This window comes from Anomalospiza imberbis, chromosome 3, assembly GCF_031753505.1.
Source record: "Anomalospiza imberbis isolate Cuckoo-Finch-1a 21T00152 chromosome 3, ASM3175350v1, whole genome shotgun sequence".
NCBI classification, from domain to species: domain Eukaryota; kingdom Metazoa; phylum Chordata; class Aves; order Passeriformes; family Viduidae; genus Anomalospiza; species Anomalospiza imberbis.
Genome location: NC_089683.1, coordinates 658291 through 677472, shown reverse-complemented (window position 1 = coordinate 677472; position 19182 = coordinate 658291). Strand labels below are relative to the sequence as shown.

The 19182-nt window shown below is 49.7% G+C and overlaps 1 protein-coding gene across 2 annotated transcripts in view; it reads left to right on the top strand.

The window, feature by feature from the left end:
- ASXL2 (ASXL transcriptional regulator 2) overlaps nt 1-19182 on the top strand; it is a 112763-nt gene that overhangs the window by 70493 nt on the left and 23088 nt on the right. The window contains exons 5-6 of one of the 2 annotated variants that reach the window (XM_068183093.1): nt 15044-15156; nt 16293-16482. In XM_068183093.1, the coding sequence (XP_068039194.1) occupies nt 15044-15156; nt 16293-16482 (303 nt within the window). Of the gene's footprint in view, nt 1-15043; nt 15163-16292; nt 16483-19182 lie in introns of both variants that reach the window. The other variant, XM_068183094.1, reaches the window with a different exon arrangement.

Below are 19182 nucleotides of genomic sequence, written 5' to 3'. Positions count from 1 at the left end.
CAGGATCAGTGGTTAATGGATCAGTGGTTACAGGGTCAGTGGTTAATGGATCAGTGGTTACAGGATCAGTGGTCAATGGATCAGTGGTTAATGGATCAGTGGTTACAGGATCAGTGGTCAATGGATCAGTGGTTACAGGATCAGTGGTTAATGGATCAGTGGTTAATGGATCAGTGGTTACAGGATCAGTGGTTACAGGATCAGTGGTTAATGGATCAGTGGTTACAGGGTCAGTGGTTAATGGATCAGTGGTTAATGGATCAGTGGTTGCAGGATCAGTGGTTAATGGATCAGTGGTTAATGGATCAGTGGTTACAGGATCAGTGGTTACAGGATCAGTGGTTAATGGATCAGTGGTTACAGGGTCAGTGGTTACAGGATCAGTGGTTACAGGATCAGTGGTTAATGGATCAGTGGTTACAGGATCAGTGGTTACAGGATCAGTGGTTAATGGATCAGTGGTTACAGGATCAGTGGTTACAGGATCAGTGGTCAATGGATCAGTGGTTACAGGATCAGTGGTTAATGGATCAGTGGTTAATGGATCAGTGGTTAATGGATCAGTGGTTACAGGATCAGTGGTTAATGGATCAGTGGTTAATGGATCAGTGGTTACAGGATCAGTGGTTACAGGATCAGTGGTTAATGGATCAGTGGTTACAGGATCAGTGGTTAATGGATCAGTGGTTACAGGATCAGTGGTTACAGGATCAGTGGTTACAGGATCAGTGGTTGCAGGATCAGTGGTTAATGGATCAGTGGTTAATGGATCAGTGGTTACAGGATCAGTGGTTAATGGATCAGTGGTTAATGGATCAGTGGTTACAGGATCAGTGGTTACAGGGTCAGTGGTTAATGGATCAGTGGTTACAGGATCAGTGGTTACAGGATCAGTGGTTAATGGATCAGTGGTTACAGGATCAGTGGTTAATGGATCAGTGGTTAATGGATCAGTGGTTACAGGGTCAGTGGTTAATGGATCAGTGGTTACAGGATCAGTGGTTAATGGATCAGTGGTTAATGGATCAGTGGTTAATGGATCAGGTTAATGGATCAGTGGTTACAGGATCAGTGGTTAATGGATCAGTGGTTACAGGATCAGTGGTTACAGGATCAGTGGTTAATGGATCAGTGGTTACAGGGTCAGTGGTTAATGGATCAGTGGTTACAGGATCAGTGGTCAATGGATCAGTGGTTACAGGATCAGTGGTTAATGGATCAGTGGTTAATGGATCAGTGGTTACAGGATCAGTGGTTACAGGATCAGTGGTTAATGGATCAGTGGTTGCAGGATCAGTGGTTGCAGGATCAGTGGTTACAGGGTCAGTGGTTAATGGATCAGTGGTTAATGGATCAGTGGTTAATGGATCAGTGGTTACAGGGTCAGTGCTTAATGGATCAGTGGTTAATGGATCAGTGGTTACAGGATCAGTGGTTACAGGATCAGTGGTTAATGGATCAGTGGTTAATGGATCAGTGGTTACAGGATCAGTGGTTACAGGATCAGTGGTTACAGGATCAGTGGTTACAGGATCAGTGGTTACAGGATCAGTGGTTACAGGATCAGTGGTTAATGGATCAGTGGTTACAGGATCAGTGGTTACAGGATCAGTGGTTAATGGATCAGTGGTTACAGGATCAGTGGTTAATGGATCAGTGGTTAATGGATCAGTGGTTAATGGATCAGTGGTTACAGGATCAGTGGTTAATGGATCAGTGGTTAATGGATCAGTGGTTAATGGATCAGTGGTTAATAGATCAGTGGTTAATGGATCAGTGGTTACAGGATCAGTGGTTACAGGATCAGTGGTTAATGGATCAGTGGTTAATGGATCAGTGGTTACAGGGTCAGTGGTTAATGGATCAGTGGTTACAGGATCAGTGGTTAATGGATCAGTGGTTAATGGATCAGTGGTTAATGGATCAGTGGTTAATGGATCAGGTTAATGGATCAGTGGTTACAGGATCAGTGGTTAATGGATCAGTGGTTAATGGATCAGTGGTTAATGGATCAGTGGTTAATGGATCAGTGGTTAATGGATCAGTGGTTACAGGATCAGTGGTTACAGGATCAGTGGTTAATGGATCAGTGGTTACAGGGTCAGTGGTTAATGGATCAGTGGTTAATGGATCAGTGGTTAATGGATCAGTGGTTACAGGATCAGTGGTTACAGGATCAGTGGTTAATGGATCAGTGGTTACAGGATCAGTGGTTAATGGATCAGTGGTTAATGGATCAGTGGTTAATGGATCAGTGGTTACAGGATCAGTGGTTACAGGATCAGTGGTTACAGGATCAGTGGTTACAGGATCAGTGGTTAATGGATCAGTGGTTAATGGATCAGTGGTTACAGGATCAGTGGTTACAGGATCAGTGGTTAATGGATCAGTGGTTACAGGATCAGTGGTTACAGGATCAGTGGTTAATGGATCAGTGGTTACAGGATCAGTGGTTGCAGGATCAGTGGTTAATGGATCAGTGGTTAATGGATCAGTGGTTACAGGATCAGTGGTTAATGGATCAGTGGTTAATGGATCAGTGGTTACAGGATCAGTGGTTACAGGATCAGTGGTTAATGGATCAGTGGTTACAGGATCAGTGGTTAATGGATCAGTGGTTACAGGATCAGTGGTTAATGGATCAGTGGTTACAGGATCAGTGGTTACAGGATCAGTGGTTACAGGATCAGTGGTTGCAGGATCAGTGGTTAATGGATCAGTGGTTAATGGATCAGTGGTTACAGGATCAGTGGTTAATGGATCAGTGGTTAATGGATCAGTGGTTACAGGATCAGTGGTTAATGGATCAGTGGTTACAGGATCAGTGGTTACAGGATCAGTGGTTACAGGGTCAGTGGTTAATGGATCAGTGGTTACAGGATCAGTGGTTAATGGATCAGTGGTTAATGGATCAGTGGTTACAGGATCAGTGGTTAATGGATCAGTGGTTAATGGATCAGTGGTTACAGGGTCAGTGGTTAATGGATCAGTGGTTACAGGATCAGTGGTTGCAGGATCAGTGGTTGCAGGATCAGTGGTTAATGGATCAGTGGTTAATGGATCAGTGGTTAATGGATCAGTGGTTAATGGATCAGGTTAATGGATCAGTGGTTACAGGGTCAGTGGTTAATGGATCAGTGGTTAATGGATCAGTGGTTAATGGATCAGTGGTTACAGGATCAGTGGTTAATGGATCAGTGGTTAATGGATCAGTGGTTACAGGATCAGTGGTTAATGGATCAGTGGTTACAGGGTCAGTGGTTAATGGATCAGTGGTTACAGGATCAGTGGTCAATGGATCAGTGGTTACAGGATCAGTGGTTAATGGATCAGTGGTTAATGGATCAGTGGTTACAGGATCAGTGGTTACAGGGTCAGTGGTTAATGGATCAGTGGTTAATGGATCAGTGGTTACAGGATCAGTGGTTAATGGATCAGTGGTTACAGGATCAGTGGTTACAGGATCAGTGGTTAATGGATCAGTGGTTACAGGATCAGTGGTTAATAGATCAGTGGTTAATGGATCAGTGGTTAATGGATCAGTGGTTAATGGATCAGTGGTTAATGGATCAGTGGTTACAGGATCAGTGGTTACAGGGTCAGTGGTTAATGGATCAGTGGTTAATGGATCAGTGGTTACAGGATCAGTGGTTACAGGGTCAGTGGTTAATGGATCAGTGGTTAATGGATCAGTGGTTACAGGATCAGTGGTTACAGGATCAGTGGTTAATGGATCAGTGGTTAATGGATCAGTGGTTAATGGATCAGTGGTTACAGGATCAGTGGTTAATGGATCAGTGGTTAATGGATCAGTGGTTACAGGATCAGTGGTTACAGGATCAGTGGTTAATGGATCAGTGGTTACAGGATCAGTGGTTGCAGGATCAGTGGTTAATGGATCAGTGGTTAATGGATCAGTGGTTACAGGATCAGTGGTTAATGGATCAGTGGTTACAGGATCAGTGGTTACAGGATCAGTGGTTACAGGATCAGTGGTTAATGGATCAGTGGTTACAGGATCAGTGGTTAATGGATCAGTGGTTACAGGATCAGTGGTTACAGGATCAGTGGTTACAGGATCAGTGGTTAATGGATCAGTGGTTGCAGGATCAGTGGTTACAGGATCAGTGGTTAATGGATCAGTGGTTACAGGATCAGTGGTTACAGGATCAGTGGTTAATGGATCAGTGGTTACAGGATCAGTGGTTAATGGATCAGTGGTTAATGGATCAGTGGTTAATGGATCAGTGGTTAATAGATCAGTGGTTAATGGATCAGTGGTTACAGGATCAGTGGTCAATGGATCAGTGGTTACAGGATCAGTGGTTAATGGATCAGTGGTTAATGGATCAGTGGTTAATGGATCAGTGGTTACAGGATCAGTGGTTAATGGATCAGTGGTTACAGGGTCAGTGGTTAATGGATCAGTGGTTAATGGATCAGTGGTTAATGGATCAGTGGTTACAGGATCAGTGGTTACAGGATCAGTGGTTAATGGATCAGTGGTTACAGGATCAGTGGTTACAGGATCAGTGGTTAATGGATCAGTGGTTACAGGATCAGTGGTTACAGGATCAGTGGTTAATGGATCAGTGGTTACAGGATCAGTGGTTACAGGGTCAGTGGTTACAGGATCAGTGGTTAATGGATCAGTGGTTACAGGATCAGTGGTTACAGGGTCAGTGGTTAATGGATCAGTGGTTACAGGATCAGTGGTTAATGGATCAGTGGTTACAGGATCAGTGGTTACAGGATCAGTGGTTAATGGATCAGTGGTTAATGGATCAGTGGTTACAGGGTCAGTGGTTAATGGATCAGTGGTTAATGGATCAGTGGTTACAGGATCAGTCAGTGGTTAATGGATCAGTGGTTACAGGATCAGTGGTTAATGGATCAGTGGTTAATGGATCAGTGGTTACAGGATCAGTGGTTAATGGATCAGTGGTTAATGGATCAGTGGTTACAGGATCAGTGGTTAATGGATCAGTGGTCAATGGATCAGTGGTTAATGGATCAGTGGTTACAGGATCAGTGGTTACAGGATCAGTGGTTAATGGATCAGTGGTTACAGGATCAGTGGTTAATGGATCTGTGGTTACAGGATCAGTGGTTACAGGGTCAGTGGTTACAGGATCAGTGGTTAATGGATCAGTGGTTAATGGATCAGTGGTTACAGGATCAGTGGTTACAGGATCAGTGGTTAATGGATCAGTGGTCAATGGATCAGTGGTTAATGGATCAGTGGTTACAGGATCAGTGGTTGCAGGATCAGTGGTTACAGGGTCAGTGGTTACAGGGTCAGTGGTTACAGGATCAGTGGTTAATGGATCAGTGGTTACAGGATCAGTGGTTGCAGGATCAGTGGTTAATGGATCAGTGGTTACAGGATCAGTGGTTAATGGATCAGTGGTTACAGGATCAGTGGTTTCAGGATCAGTGGTTAATGGATCAGTGGTTACAGATCAGTGGTTGCAGGATCAGTGGTTACAGGATCAGTGGTTAATGGATCAGTGGTTACAGGATCAGTCAGTGGTTAATGGATCAGTGGTTACAGGATCAGTGGTTAATGGATCAGTGGTTAATGGATCAGTGGTTACAGGATCAGTGGTTAATGGATCAGTGGTCAATGGATCAGTGGTTAATGGATCAGTGGTTACAGGATCAGTGGTTGCAGGATCAGTGGTTACAGGGTCAGTGGTTAATGGATCAGTGGTTAATGGATCAGTGGTTAATGGATCAGTGGTTACAGGATCAGTGGTTAATGGATCAGTGGTTAATGGATCAGTGGTTACAGGATCAGTGGTTAATGGATCAGTGGTTAATGGATCAGTGGTTACAGGATCAGTGGTTACAGGATCAGTGGTTAATGGATCAGTGGTTACAGGATCAGTGGTTACAGGATCAGTGGTTAATGGATCAGTGGTTAATGGATCAGTGGTTACAGGGTCAGTGGTTAATGGATCAGTGGTTACAGGATCAGTGGTTGCAGGATCAGTGGTTAATGGATCAGTGGTTAATGGATCAGTGGTTAATGGATCAGTGGTTAATGGATCAGGTTAATGGATCAGTGGTTACAGGATCAGTGGTTAATGGATCAGTGGTTACAGGATCAGTGGTTACAGGATCAGTGGTTAATGGATCAGTGGTTACAGGGTCAGTGGTTAATGGATCAGTGGTTACAGGGTCAGTGGTTAATGGATCAGTGGTTACAGGATCAGTGGTTACAGGATCAGTGGTTAATGGATCAGTGGTTACAGGATCAGTGGTTAATGGATCAGTGGTTAATGGATCAGTGGTTACAGGGTCAGTGGTTAATGGATCAGTGGTTACAGGACCAGTGGTTGCAGGATCAGTGGTTGCAGGATCAGTGGTTAATGGATCAGTGGTTAATGGATCAGTGGTTAATGGATCAGTGGTTACAGGATCAGTGGTCAATGGATCAGTGGTTACAGGATCAGTGGTTAATGGATCAGTGGTTAATGGATCAGTGGTTACAGGATCAGTGGTTAATGGATCAGTGGTTAATGGATCAGTGGTTACAGGGTCAGTGGTTAATGGATCAGTGGTTACAGGATCAGTGGTCAATGGATCAGTGGTTACAGGATCAGTGGTTAATGGATCAGTGGTTAATGGATCAGTGGTTACAGGATCAGTGGTTAATGGATCAGTGGTTAATGGATCAGTGGTTACAGGATCAGTGGATACAGGATCAGTGGTTAATGGATCAGTGGTTACAGGATCAGTGGTTAATGGATCAGTGGTTAATGGATCAGTGGTTAATGGATCAGTGGTTACAGGATCAGTGGTTACAGGATCAGTGGTTACAGGATCAGTGGTTACAGGATCAGTGGTTACAGGATCAGTGGTTACAGGGTCAGTGGTTAATGGATCAGTGGTTGCAGGATCAGTGGTTACAGGATCAGTGGTTAATGGATCAGTGGTTACAGGATCAGTGGTTAATGGATCAGTGGTTAATGGATCAGTGGTTAATGGATCAGTGGTTACAGGATCAGTGGTTAATGGATCAGTGGTTACAGGGTCAGTGGTTAATGGATCAGTGGTTGCAGGATCAGTGGTTACAGGATCAGTGGTTAATGGATCAGTGGTTAATGGATCAGTGGTTAATGGATCAGTGGTTACAGGGTCAGTGGTTAATGGATCAGTGGTTGCAGGATCAGTGGTTAATGGATCAGTGGTTAATGGATCAGTGGTTACAGGATCAGTGGTTAATGGATCAGTGGTTACAGGATCAGTGGTTACAGGATCAGTGGTTGCAGGATCAGTGGTTGCAGGATCAGTGGTTACAGGATCAGTGGTTAATGGATCAGTGGTTACAGGATCAGTGGTTACAGGATCAGTGGTTAATGGATCAGTGGTTACAGGATCAGTGGTTAATGGATCAGTGGTTAATGGATCAGTGGTTACAGGATCAGTGGTTAATGGATCAGTGGTTAATGGATCAGTGGTTACAGGATCAGTGGTTAATGGATCAGTGGTTACAGGATCAGTGGTTAATGGATCAGTGGTTAATGGATCAGTGGTTAATGGATCAGTGGTTACAGGATCAGTGGTTACAGGATCAGTGGTTAATGGATCAGTGGTTAATGGATCAGTGGTTACAGGATCAGTGGTTACAGGATCAGTGGTTAATGGATCAGTGGTTACAGGGTCAGTGGTTAATGGATCAGTGGTTAATGGATCAGTGGTTAATGGATCAGTGGTTACAGGATCAGTGGTTACAGGATCAGTGGTTAATGGATCAGTGGTTACAGGATCAGTGGTTACAGGATCAGTGGTTAATGGATCAGTGGTTACAGGATCAGTGGTTACAGGATCAGTGGTTAATGGATCAGTGGTTACAGGATCAGTGGTTACAGGATCAGTGGTCAATGGATCAGTGGTTACAGGATCAGTGGTTAATGGATCAGTGGTTAATGGATCAGTGGTTAATGGATCAGTGGTTAATGGATCAGTGGTTAATGGATCAGTGGTTACAGGATCAGTGGTTACAGGATCAGTGGTTAATGGATCAGTGGTTACAGGATCAGTGGTTAATGGATCAGTGGTTAATGGATCAGTGGTTAATGGATCAGTGGTTACAGGATCAGTGGTTACAGGATCAGTGGTTACAGGATCAGTGGTTAATGGATCAGTGGTTACAGGATCAGTGGTTACAGGATCAGTGGTTACAGGATCAGTGGTTGCAGGATCAGTGGTTAATGGATCAGTGGTTAATGGATCAGTGGTTACAGGATCAGTGGTTAATGGATCAGTGGTTACAGGATCAGTGGTTAATGGATCAGTGGTTAATGGATCAGTGGTTAATGGATCAGTGGTTACAGGATCAGTGGTTAATGGATCAGTGGTTAATGGATCAGTGGTTAATGGATCAGTGGTTACAGGATCAGTGGTTACAGGATCAGTGGTTAATGGATCAGTGGTTAATGGATCAGTGGTTACAGGATCAGTGGTTACAGGATCAGTGGTTACAGGATCAGTGGTTAATGGATCAGTGGTTAATGGATCAGTGGTTACAGGATCAGTGGTTACAGGATCAGTGGTTAATGGATCAGTGGTTAATGGATCAGTGGTTACAGGATCAGTGGTTACAGGATCAGTGGTTACAGGATCAGTGGTTGCAGGATCAGTGGTTAATGGATCAGTGGTTACAGGATCAGTGGTTAATGGATCAGTGGTTACAGGATCAGTGGTTTCAGGATCAGTGGTTAATGGATCAGTGGTTACAGATCAGTGGTTGCAGGATCAGTGGTTACAGGATCAGTGGTTAATGGATCAGTGGTTAATGGATCAGTGGTTAATGGATCAGTGGTTAATGGATCAGTGGTTACAGGATCAGTCAGTGGTTAATCCTCCCCTCTCCGACCAAGGCCCACAGCAGCTCCCTGACTTCCCAAAGGATCCCAGGGCTCATCCAGGGCTGCTGCTGGCTCTGGGACTTTGCCCCTCATCCCTGATGTTCCCACAGCCAGGTGACATCTGTGCTGCTGTCCCCACCCGGGCTGGGACGCTGCTGCTGGCTCAGAGCAGAGGGATGCCAGGCAGGGAGGGGTGGGCTGTGGGGAGGAGCTGTTCCTGCCTGTCCCTCTGTCCTGTCCTTGTCCCTCTGTCCCTGTCCTTGTCCCTGTGTCCCTGTCCTTGTCCCTGTGTCCCTGTCCTTGTCCCTCTGTCCCTGCCTGTCCCTCTGTCCTGTCCTTGTCCCTGTGTCCCTGTCCTTGTCCCTCTGCTGTCCCTCTGTCCCTGCCTATCCCTCTGTCCCTGTCCTTGTGTCCCTGTCCTTGTCCCTGTGTCCCTGTCCTTGTCCCAGCAGAGAGACAGATGCTGTCCCTGTGTCCCTTCCTGTCCCTCTGTCCCTGTCCTTGTCCCTCTGCCCTGTCCTTGTCCCTGTGTCCCTGCCTGTCCCTCTGTCCTGTCCTTGTCCCTCTATCCCTGCCTGTCCCTCTGTCCCTGTGTCCCTGTCCTTGTCCCTGTGTCCCTGTCCTTGTCCCAGCAGAGGGACAGATGCTGTCCCTGTGTCCCTTCCTGTCCCTCTGTCCCTGCCTATCCCTCTGTCCCTGTCCTTGTGTCCCTGTCCTTGTCCCTGTGTCCCTGTCCTTGTCCCAGCAGAGGGACAGATGCTGTCCCTGTGTCCCTTCCTGTCCTTGTGTCCCTGTCCTTGTCCCTGTGTCCCTGTCCTTGTCCCAGCAGAGGGACAGATGCTGTCCCTGTGTCCCTTCCTGTCCCTCTGTCCCTGTCCTTGTCCCTCTGTCCCTGCCTGTCCCTCTGTCCCTGTCCTTGTGTCCCTGTCCTTGTCCCAGCAGAGGGACAGATGCTGTCCCTGAGTCCCTGCCTGTCCCTCTGTCCCTGCCTGTCCCTGCCTGTCCCTGTGTCCCTGTCCTTGTCCCAGCAGAGGGACAGATGCTGTCCCTGAGTCCCTGCCTGTCCCTCTGTCCCTGCCTGTCCCTGCCTGTCCCTGTGTCCCTGTCCTTGTCCCAGCAGAGGGACAGATGCTGTCCCTCTGGGAGCTTCAGAGAGCCTTTGGAAGCCTCAGAGTGGAGGTGTCCCTGCCACGGCAGGGGTGGCACTGGCTGGCCTCTGAGGTCCCTCCCACCCAAACCATTCCAGGACTCCCTGAGTTGCTGCCGTGCTCTGAGGGCCTCGCTGAGCTCGGGGCTGGTGGTGGCTCGGGGACAGGCGTGGCTGCAGCTCGGGTGGTGTCACAGGCCGCCACGGTGGCTCCAGAAGGAAGAAGGGACTTTTCTGCAGAACTGGGTGAAGGCCAGGAGGATCTGCACTGTCACACGAGGGGGTTTCACACTGCAGGGTGTCACCCTGCGACACGAAACAGCTCACGGGGGCAGGCTAGATGTAAAAGGAAAGAAAAGAACCCAAAAAGGCAAGCTTTATTTTCTGACTCCGCTATATATACAACAGCAAAAGTGGCCGTGGATTGGAGGGTGAAACTGCCACCTCTCCACCCACACTGGCCAAGCCAACAGTCCATCCATTCTCTCCTCCCACAAAGAAAAGTGCAAAACAACCATTATTTACATGAACATGCGTGAGAAAACTCAGTCGAAATACGTAAATATCAGAAGGCATAGGAACTTTTAGGAGAACTCTAAAACTCTCGAAAGAACAGGGCGAGAGCTGCTCCCACCCGTGGCTTCTCCAGAGCACACAGAACAATTTTCCTTGGTGTTGTTCCTCCAAGGGCAGTGGGGCACCTTCCCCTTCAGTGAGGGACATCTCCCAGCTGGCACCACCAGGGAACCTCTGGGAGGTTTGGGTTCTGCTGGAAAACAGCCTCCAGCCCTCAGTGCTGGCGTGTGCGGGGATTCCTGCTGTGCTCTGCACCTGAGGGCTCCCGGTGACGTGGTGGCCAAGGCTGGCCCCGGCTCGGGGCAGCTCTGTGGCACCACTGGGGTTTCTGTCCTCTCCCTCTGGGTTAGTTTGGTGTTGCTGAACCCTGGCCAGGGGGAGCCTCCAAAAATTCCTCCTGCTGGGTCTGTGCTGCTTCCCAGGGATCTGATGCCTTGGGAAGGCTGAGCTGGAACAGAGGCTGGACAGAGCTAAAGGATAAAGCAGGGATTTATTCAAAGGATCTCCTCCATGGATCCACCTTGGGCAGCACCAGAGCCCAGCCAGGGCTGCACCCAAGATGAACCCAAATGGTCCCAAAATGCACGAGCGCTCCCGGGGGCTCTCACTGTGATCAGCTCTGCTCCATTGGCACACTGGAGTTCATTGTCCCATTCCAGCTTTAGCCCATGCAGTCCCATCCTGCTTGTTTTTCTCTCTCCAGCCCACGTTGTTTGTGCTCTTGGGCTGAGGTTTGGATCATTTGTCCTTGGTGCCCAGCTGGAGCAGGAATTGTTTTGTCTCCCTGCTCTGTGAGGAGAGCTCACCATCCCATAATGTGAAGCGCAGACCCACACACCAAAGCAGCCCAGAATGTGAAAATATAAAAACTAAAACCTGAGGTATCACTGCCACTGCAGATGGACCCAGGCATGGCCAGTGTGGGTTCCAGTGCGGGGTTCCAGTGTGGGGTTCCAGTGTGGGGTTCCAGTGTGGGGTTCCAGTGTGGGGTTCCAGTGTGGGATTGCAGTGTGGGTTCCAGTGTGGGTTCCAGTGTGGGTTCCAGTGTGGATTCCAGTGTGGGTTCCAGTGTGGGATTGCAGTGCGGGGTTCCAGTGTGGGGTTCCAGTGTGGGTTCCAGTGTGGGGTTCCAGTGTGGGGTTCCAGTGCGGGGTTCCAGTGTGGGATTGCAGTGTGGGTTCCAGTGTGGGATTGCAGTGTGGGTTCCAGTGTGGGATTGCAGTGTGGGTTCCAGTGTGGGTTCCAGTGTGGGTTCCAGTGTGGATTCCAGTGTGGGTTCCAGTGTGGGATTGCAGTGCGGGGTTCCAGTGTGGGGTTCCAGTGTGGGTTCCAGTGTGGGGTTCCAGTGTGGGGTTCCAGTGCGGGGTTCCAGTGTGGGATTGCAGTGTGGGTTCCAGTGTGGGTTCCAGTGTGGTTTCCAGTGTGGATTCCAGTGTGGGTTCCAGTGTGGGATTGCAGTGCGGGGTTCCAGTGTGGGGTTCCAGTGCGGGGTTCCAGTGTGGGATTGCAGTGCGGGGTTCCAGTGCGGGGTTCCAGTGTGGATTGCAGTGCGGGGTTCCAGTGCGGGGTTCCAGTGCGGGGTTCCAGTGTGGGATTGCAGTGTGGGTTCCAGTGTGGGGTTCCAGTGTGGGGTTCCAGTGCGGGGTTCCAGTGTGGGGTTCCAGTGTGGGGTTCCAGTGTGGGGTTCCAGTGTGGGATTGCAGTGTGGGGTTCCAGTGCGGGGTTCCAGTGTGGGTTCCAGTGTGGGATTGCAGTGTGGGGTTCCAGTGCGGGGTTCCAGTGCGGGGTTCCAGTGTGGGTTCCCGTGTGGGATTGCAGTGTGGGTTCCAGTGCGGGGTTCCAGTGTGGGATTGCAGTGCGGGGTTCCAGTGCGGGGTTCCAGTGTGGGTTCCAGTGTGGGATTGCAGTGCGGGTTCCAGTGTGGGATTGCAGTGCGGGGTTCCAGTGCGGGGTTCCAGTGTGGGTTCCAGTGTGGGATTGCAGTGTGGGGTTCCAGTGCGGGGTTCCAGTGTGGGTTCCAGTGTGGGATTGCAGTGTGGGATTGCACTGTGGGTTCCAGTGCGGGGTTCCAGTGTGGGTTCCCGTGTGGGATTGCAGTGTGGGATTGCACTGTGGGTTCCAGTGTGGGTTCCAGTGCAGGGTTCCAGTGTGGGATTGCACTGTGGGTTCCAGTGTGGGGTTCCAGTGCAGGGTTCCAGTGCAGGGGTTTGGAGCAGGGTGTGCAGGGTTCATGAAAGGACGGGGGCCAGGCCTGGATTTGGCCCTGGAGCTGCTGCTGGCAGCCAGGGAAAGCTTCGGGATGGGCAGGGAACGGGGCTGAATCCCCCTGATGGGATGGGATGGGCAGGGAATGGGGCTGTATCCCCCTGATGGGATGGGATGGGAACGGGGCTGAATCCCCCTGATGGGATGGGATGGGAACGGGGCTGAATCCCCCTGATGGAATAGGATGGGCAGGGAATGGGGCTGAATCCCCCTGATGGGATGGGATGGGAACGGGGCTGAATCCCCCTGATGGAATAGGATGGGCAGGGAATGGGGCTGAATCCCCCTGATGGGATGGGATGGGAACAGGGCTGAATCCCCCTGATGGGATGGGATGGGAACGGGGCTGAATCCCCCTGATGGAATAGGATGGGCAGGGAATGGGGCTGAATCCCCCTGATGGGATGGGATGGGAACGGGGCTGAATCCCCGTGATGGGATGGGATGGGATGGGATGGGCAGGGAATGGGGCTGAATCCCCGTGATGGGATGGGATGGGAACGGGGCTGAATCCCCCTGATGGGATGGGATGGGAACGGGGCTGAATCCCCCTGATGGGATGGGATGGGAACGGGGCTGAATCCCCCTGATGGGATGGGCAGGGAACGGGGCTGAATCCCCCTGATGGGATGGGCAGGGAACGGGGCTGAATCCCCCTGATGGAATAGGATGGGCAGGGAATGGGGCTGAATCCCCCTGATGGGATGGGATGGGAACGGGGCTGAATCCCCCTGATGGGATGGGCAGGGAACGGGGCTGAATCCCCCTGATGGGATGGGCAGGGAACGGGGCTGAATCCCCCTGATGGAATAGGATGGGCAGGGAATGGGGCTGAATCCCCCTGATGGGATGGGCAGGGAACGGGGCTGAATCCCCCTGATGGAATAGGATGGGCAGGGAATGGGGCTGAATCCCCCTGATGGGATGGGCAGGGAATGGGGCTGAATCCCCCTGATGGGATGGGATGGGATGGGATGGGATGGGATGGGATGGGCAGGGAATGGGGCTGAATCCCCCTGATGGGATGGGATGGGAACGGGGCTGAATCCCTCTGCCGAGGGAACGGGGCTGAATCCCCCTGCCCACAGCCACAGCTGCTGGGGCTGCTGCTCCCACGAGGCTCCTGAGCTGCTCTGGCATGGGGAGGGGAAGGGAAGGTGGGATCCTGTGCCGCAGGTGTTTATATTTGTATTTTTATATTTGTATTTACATTTATGTGTCTACATATATATATATATATATTTGTATATATATTTATATTTATATATATTTATATATTTATATTTTTATCTTATTTATATATTTATAGTTACATTTAAATTTCTATTTGTAGTTACATTTATATATGATATTTTATATGTATGCATTTACATTTACATAAATACATATAATATATATGTACTATACCAATTCATAAATATTTATATATTTCCATATTTATATCTTAATCTCTATAATTGTATACTTACATTTATATTTATATATTTATTTATATTTATATTTATTTACACTTTAGTATGTATTTATATTTAAGGTTTATATTTATATTTTAATTAATAGTTATATTTTATATCAGTGTCTGCATTTACATGTTATATTTCTATATTTCTATATTTCTATATTTCTGTATTTCTATATTTCTGTATTTCTATATTTCTATATTTATATATTTCTGTTTTTCTATATTTCTATATTTCTATATTTCTGTATTTCTATATTTCTATATTTCTGTATTTCTATATTTCTGTATTTCTATATTTCTATATTTCTGTATTTCTATATTTCTATATTTCTGTATTTCTGTATTTCTATATTTCTGTATTTCCATATTTCTATATTTATATATTTCTGTTTTTCTATATTTCTATATTTCTATATTTCTGTATTTCTATATTTCTGTATTTCTATATTTCTATATTTATATATTTCTGTTTTTCTATATTTCTATATTTCTGTATTTCTATATTTCTATATTTCTATATTTCTGTATTTCTATATTTCTATTTACAATTATATTTATTTATATTGTTATGTATGTATATCTATATTTACATTTAAATTTATAGGTTTTATATTTCTATGTCATTTTATAATTTTATCTACTCTTTCTATTTATAGTTCTATGTATATTTTGTATTTATATTCGCATTCCCCTTCCCATTTCCGCGTGTCCCCGCAGTGTCGTCCCGCCTGGCCCCCGCGGGCTCCCCGCAGTCCGGCTGCCCGTCCCCGTCCATCCCGGCCAAGGGCCTCTCCTCCTCCCAGAAGCACAGCAAGAAGGCTCTCAAGCAGGTCAGTGTCCCGCAGCCGTGGGGTGCCTGTCCCTGTGCCCCACAGCTGTGGGGTGCCTGTGCCCTGTGCCCTGTGCCCCCCAGCTGTGGGGTGCCTGTGCCCTGTGCCCCCCAGCTGTGGGGTGGCTGACCCCTGTGCCCTGTGCCCCACAGCTCTGGGGTGCCTGTGCCCTGTGCCCTGTGCCCCCCAGCTGTGGGGTGCCTGTGCCCTGTGCCCTGTGCCCCACAGCTGTGGGGTGCCTGTGCCCTGTGCCCCCCAGCTGTGGGGTGCCTGTGCCCTGTGCCCTGTGTCCCGCAGCTGTGGGGTGCCTGTGCCCTGTGCCCTGTGCCCCACAGCTGTGGGGTGGCTGTGCCCTGTGCCCTGTCCCTGTGCCCCCCAGCTGTGGGGTGCCTGTGCCCTGTGCCCTGTCCCTGTGCCCCACAGCTGTGGGGTGGCTGTGCCCTGTGCCCTGTGCCCCCCAGCTGTGGGGTGGCTGTGCCCTGTGCCCTGTGCCCCACAGCTGTGGGGTGGCTGTGCCCTGTGCCCTGTGTCCCCCAGCTATGGGGTGCCTGTGCCCTGTCCCTGTGCCCCCCAGCTGTGGGGTGCCTGTGCCCTGTGCCCCCCAGCTGTGGGGTGGCTGTGCCCTGTGCCCTGTGCCCCACAGCTGTGGGGTGGCTGTGCCCTGTGCCCTGTGTCCCCCAGCTGTGGGGTGCCTGTGCCCTGTGCCCCCCAGCTGTGGGGTGGCTGTGCCCTGTGCCCTGTGCCCCACAGCTGTGGGGTGGCTGTGCCCTGTGCCCTGTGTCCCCCAGCTATGGGGTGCCTGTGCCCTGTCCCTGTGCCCCCCAGCTGTGGGGTGCCTGTGCCCTGTGCCCCACAGCTGTGGGGTGGCTGACCCCTGTGCCCTGTGCCCCACAGCTGTGGGGTGGCTGACCCCTGTCCCTGTGCCCCACAGCTGTGGGGTGCCTGTGCCCTGTCCCTGTGCCCCCCAGCTGTGGGGTGGCTGACCCCTGTCCCTGTGCCCCACAGCTGTGGGGTGCCTGTGCCCTGTGCCCCCCAGCTGTGGGGTGCCTGTGCCCTGTGCCCCACAGCTGTGGGGTCGCTGTTCCCTGTGCCCCACAGCTGTGGGGTGGCTGACCCCTGTCCCTGTGCCCCTGCAGGCCCTGAAGCAGCAGCAGCAGAAGCAGCAGCAGCAGCAGCAGCAGCAGCAGCAGCAGCAGCAGCAGCAGTGCCGGCCGGGCGTGGGGCCGGGCGTGGGGCCGGGCGTGGGGCCGGGCGTGGGGCCGGGCGTGGCCCTGCCCCCCAGCCAGCACGTCCTGCTCAAGGCCAAGGCCACGCCCGGGCGCTCAGGTACGTGAGGGCACCTGGCAGTGGGCGTGGAGGGGAAACCGCTCCCTTCTGCAGCTCCCTGGCATCTGGAGCCATCGGCTCCTGCCTCGGGGCCTGGCGCTCTGACGGGGGCGCCGGGTCAGGACAGACCTGGGAGAGACCTAGGGGGGATCTTGGATAATCTTGGATAATCTTGGATAGCTGAGAGCGTAAGGACAGACCTGGGAGAGACCTGGGAGAGACCTGGGAGAGACCTGGGATGGATCTTGGATAGCTCTGAGGGTAGGGACACACCTGGGAGAAACCTGGGATGGAACTTGGATAGCTCTGAGGGTAAGGACAGACCTGGGAGAAACCTGGGAGAGACCTGGGAGAAACCTGGGAGAGACCTGGGATGGATCTTGGATAGCTCTGAGGGTAAGGACACACCTGAGAGAAACCTGGGATGGATCTTGGATAGCTCTGAGAGTAAGGACACACCTGGGAGAAACCTGGGATGGATCTTGGATAGCTCTGAGAGTAAGGACACACCTGGGAGAAACCTGGGATGGATCTTGGATAGCTCTGAGGGTAGGGACACACCTGGGAGAAACCTGGGATGGATCTTGGATAGCTCTGAGTGTACAGACAGACCCTGGAGGGGCCTTGGAGAGACCTGGGATGGATCTTGGATGGATCTTGGATAGCTCTGAGTGTAAGGAGAGACCTTGGATGGATCTTGGATGGATTTTGGATGGATCTTGAATGGATCATGGATGGATCTTGGATGGATTTTGGATGATCTTGAATGGATCTGGGAGGGATTTTGGGTGGATTTTGGATGGATCTGGGATGGATCCTGGATGGATCTTGGATGGATCATGGATGGATTTTGGATGATCTTGAATGGATCTGGGAGGGATTTTGGGTGGATTTTGGATGGATCTGGGATGGATCCTGGATGGATCTTGGATGATCTTGGATGGATCATGGATGGATTTTGGATGATCTTGAATGGATCTGGGAGGGATTTTGGATGGCTTTTGGATGGATCTGGGATGGATCCTGGATGGATCTTGGATGATCTTGAATGGATCATGGATGGATCTTGGATGGATTTTGGATGATCTTGAATGGATCTGGGATGGATCCTGGATGGATCTTGGATGATCTGGGATGGATCCTGGATGGATCTTGGATGATCTTGAATGGATCATGGATGGATCTTGGATGGATTTTGGATGATCTTGAATGGATCTGGGATGGATCCTGGATGGATCTTGGATGATCTGGGATGGATCCTGGATGGATCTTGGATGATCTTGAATGGATCATGGATGGATCTTGGATGGATTTTGGATGATCTTGAATGGATCTGGGAGGGATTTTGGATGGATCTTGGATGATCTTGGATGGATCCTGGATGGATCTAGGATAGCTCTGCCTGTGCCTTTGGCTGGTTCAGAGCTGCTCCCGGTGCTCAGTGATGTTCCCGGTCACCTGTGCCCCCTTCTCCTGGTGGTTCTGTTCTGGGATTTCTCCTGGTTTCTTCTGTTTGGGGGTTTCTCCTGGTGGTTCTCTTCTGGGATTTCTCCTGGTTTCTTCTGTTTGGGGGTTTCTCCTGGTGGTTCTCTTCTGGGATTTCTCCTGGTTTCTTCTGTTTGGGGGTTTCTCCTGGTGGTTCTCTTCTGGGATTTCTCCTGGTTTCTTCTGTTTGGGGGTTTCTCCTGGTGGTTCTCTTCTGGGATTTCTCCTGGTTATTTGTGTTTGGGGATTTCTCCTGGTGTTCATGTTCAGGGATTTCTCCTGGTTATTTGTGTTTGGGGATTTCTCCTGGTGTTCATGTTCAGGGATTTCTCCTGGTTATTTGTGTTTGGGGATTTCTCCTGGTTATTTGTGTTTGGGGATTTCTCCTGGTGTTCATGTTCAGGGATTTCTCCTGGTTATTTGTGTTTGGGGATTTCTCCTGGTGTTCATGTTCAGGGATTTCTCCTGGTTATTTGTGTTTGGGGATTTCTCCTGGTGTTCATGTTCAGGGATTTCTCCTGGTTATTTGTGTTTGGGGATTTCTCCTGGTGTTCATGTTCAGGGATTTCTCCTGGTTATTTCTGTTTGGGGATTTCTCCTGCTGTTTATGTTCAGGGATTTCTCCTGGTTATTTGTGTTTGGGGATTTCTCCTGGTGGTCATGTTCAGGGATTTCTCCTGGTTATTTGTGTTTGGGGATTTCTCCTGCTGTTTATGTTCAGGGATTTCTCCTGGTTATTTGTGTTTGGGGATTTCTCCTGGTGATTCTGTTCAGGGATTTCTCCTGGTTATTTGTGTTTGGGGATTTCTCCTGGTTATTTCTGTTTGGGGATTTCTCCTGCTGTTTATGTTCAGGGATTTCTCCTGGTTATTTGTGTTTGGGGATTTCTCCTGGTGTTCATGTTCAGGGATTTCTCCTGGTTATTTCTATTTGGGATTCTCCTGCTGTTTATGTTTGGAGGTTTTTCCTGGTGTTTGTGTTTGGGGAGTTCTCCTGGTGTTTACATTTGGGAGTTTCTCCTGGTATTGATGATTTCCAAGGTGGCTCCTCATCCTGCAGGGTGGGTTCCACGTCCTGTTCTCACCTGGAAGATCCCTGAGGGGTTTCCAGAATTTGTGGTGTCAGAGAGCAGCGAGGCCACTTCTCTGCTCTGGCTGCTCCAGCAGGGCAGGAGCTCCCTGCCAGCACCAGATTTTCCCAAATTCTTGGTAGCTG